This window comes from Blastomyces gilchristii, assembly GCF_000003855.2.
Source record: "Blastomyces gilchristii SLH14081 genomic scaffold supercont1.43, whole genome shotgun sequence".
NCBI lineage: Eukaryota > Fungi > Ascomycota > Eurotiomycetes > Onygenales > Ajellomycetaceae > Blastomyces > Blastomyces gilchristii.
Genome location: NW_003101640.1, coordinates 206,144 through 207,658, shown reverse-complemented (window position 1 = coordinate 207,658; position 1,515 = coordinate 206,144). Strand labels below are relative to the sequence as shown.

Genomic DNA, 1,515 nt, shown 5'->3' with positions numbered 1-1,515 from the left:
TTGAATCAATAAATCAGTTTACAAGTCTTCTTTTCATTAGATTTTGTGATATAAAGATTAGATCTATAATAGACTTCTGTTTCATATCTTTTCTAAAGAATGTTTGTTGATCAGACTTATTAATCAAATCTATTGAATGCTCAAAGATTTATTCAACCAGATTATCAGCTCTCACTGCTCTCTTACATTCTGAATTTCATCAGAAATGATGTGCATTGAAATCTCCTGCAATTATAGAGTTTCTTGATGAAGTTATGTTCAGAAATTCTCTATCAATTGTCCAGATATTGTTATTTTTCTTCAATGACTTTTCATTATAGATATTTATAAGCTGTATAGTATTAAACTCATTTTCTTTATCTATAATATCACTCACCAGAATATCAGGGTCAGACATGATATCAAATCTTAGATTAAATTAATATCTTGATCTCTTTCTTTCATAGATCACTACTCTTGACTTTATCTCAGACTTTTGAGGTAGAAAGCAGTAGTAGCTTGAATGAGAAATGATGTAATTTTACTCAGCATCAAAATTCAGTTCCTGAAGTAGTACAAAATCAACTTTTTATTCAAATGTAATTTGAAGACAAGAATAAATACAATTTGAGTTTCTATTCACATTATTTTGAATAAATATGATTTTTGAAGAGTTTTTAAACTTTTTTTGTTGTTTTTATTGTATATTCATACTAAAAGAGAGTAGAGATAGAGTAGAATCTAGTCACTATCATCAGATAGTAGATTATAACTATTTTGAAAAGTAGGGATCTCAACTGCTTGCATTATATCTAGTTTATCATCAGAGTCATTTCTCAATTCTCTAATCTTAACAGAAGTTTGAGAATTCAAATTCTGTTTACATTTAGCTGAAGAATTGAAGTTTGAAGATTTAGATAGTTGAGAGTTTCTTCTTTTTGAGCTTACAGTTATAAGTCTACTGACTTGAGTCTTCTCTTCAGTTCTAGATTGACTTTGAGCTTCATCTTTTCTCCAGTTCTTTTGAGTTCTAGGAGTAAACATACATTCTTTTGAGCTAGATGCATGTTTTTCTTTGCAATTAGAGCACTTAAGCAGAGTGTGTTGACATATTTCACCTCTTTTTGAGCATGTTTCACATTTATACTCACTAGTTTTGTGATCTCTGGCACAGAATGCACATTTTGAGTCTCTAAAACATGAGATTGCAAAGTGTCCATATCTTTGACAGTTTGAACACTGTGTTTGAGCTTTGAGATTCATTCTTGAGTCTTTGTATTCATGAACTCTCATTTTCAAATCTGCTACTCTTACTTCAGAGATCTTTGACTGTTCAAGTGTTTTTATATATACTAGAACAGAGGCATTTCTCCTGCTTTGTCTGAACTCAATTGAATTTAGTCATACAGGCTTCTTTCTCAGTTGAATAGAGTTGTATTCTTTCAATTCATTTTTGAGAAGTAGTATTCCTTCTTCACAGTCAAAAATTTCAACTGAAATATTATAAAGAATGAATTTGTCTCACTTTTCATCTCT

The 1,515-nt window shown here is 29.8% G+C and overlaps 1 protein-coding gene across 1 annotated transcript; it reads right to left on the bottom strand.

Annotated features, from left to right (window-relative positions):
* Positions 1–720: 720 nt before the first annotated feature.
* Positions 721–1,199, bottom strand: BDBG_18021 (uncharacterized protein; the record flags this gene model as incomplete). Its single annotated transcript, XM_031725614.1, has 2 exons — positions 721–855; positions 1,026–1,199. 2 exons carry the CDS (start codon positions 1,197–1,199, stop codon positions 721–723), a joined length of 309 nt encoding a protein of 102 aa, XP_031581422.1.
* Positions 1,200–1,515: the final 316 nt, after the last annotated feature.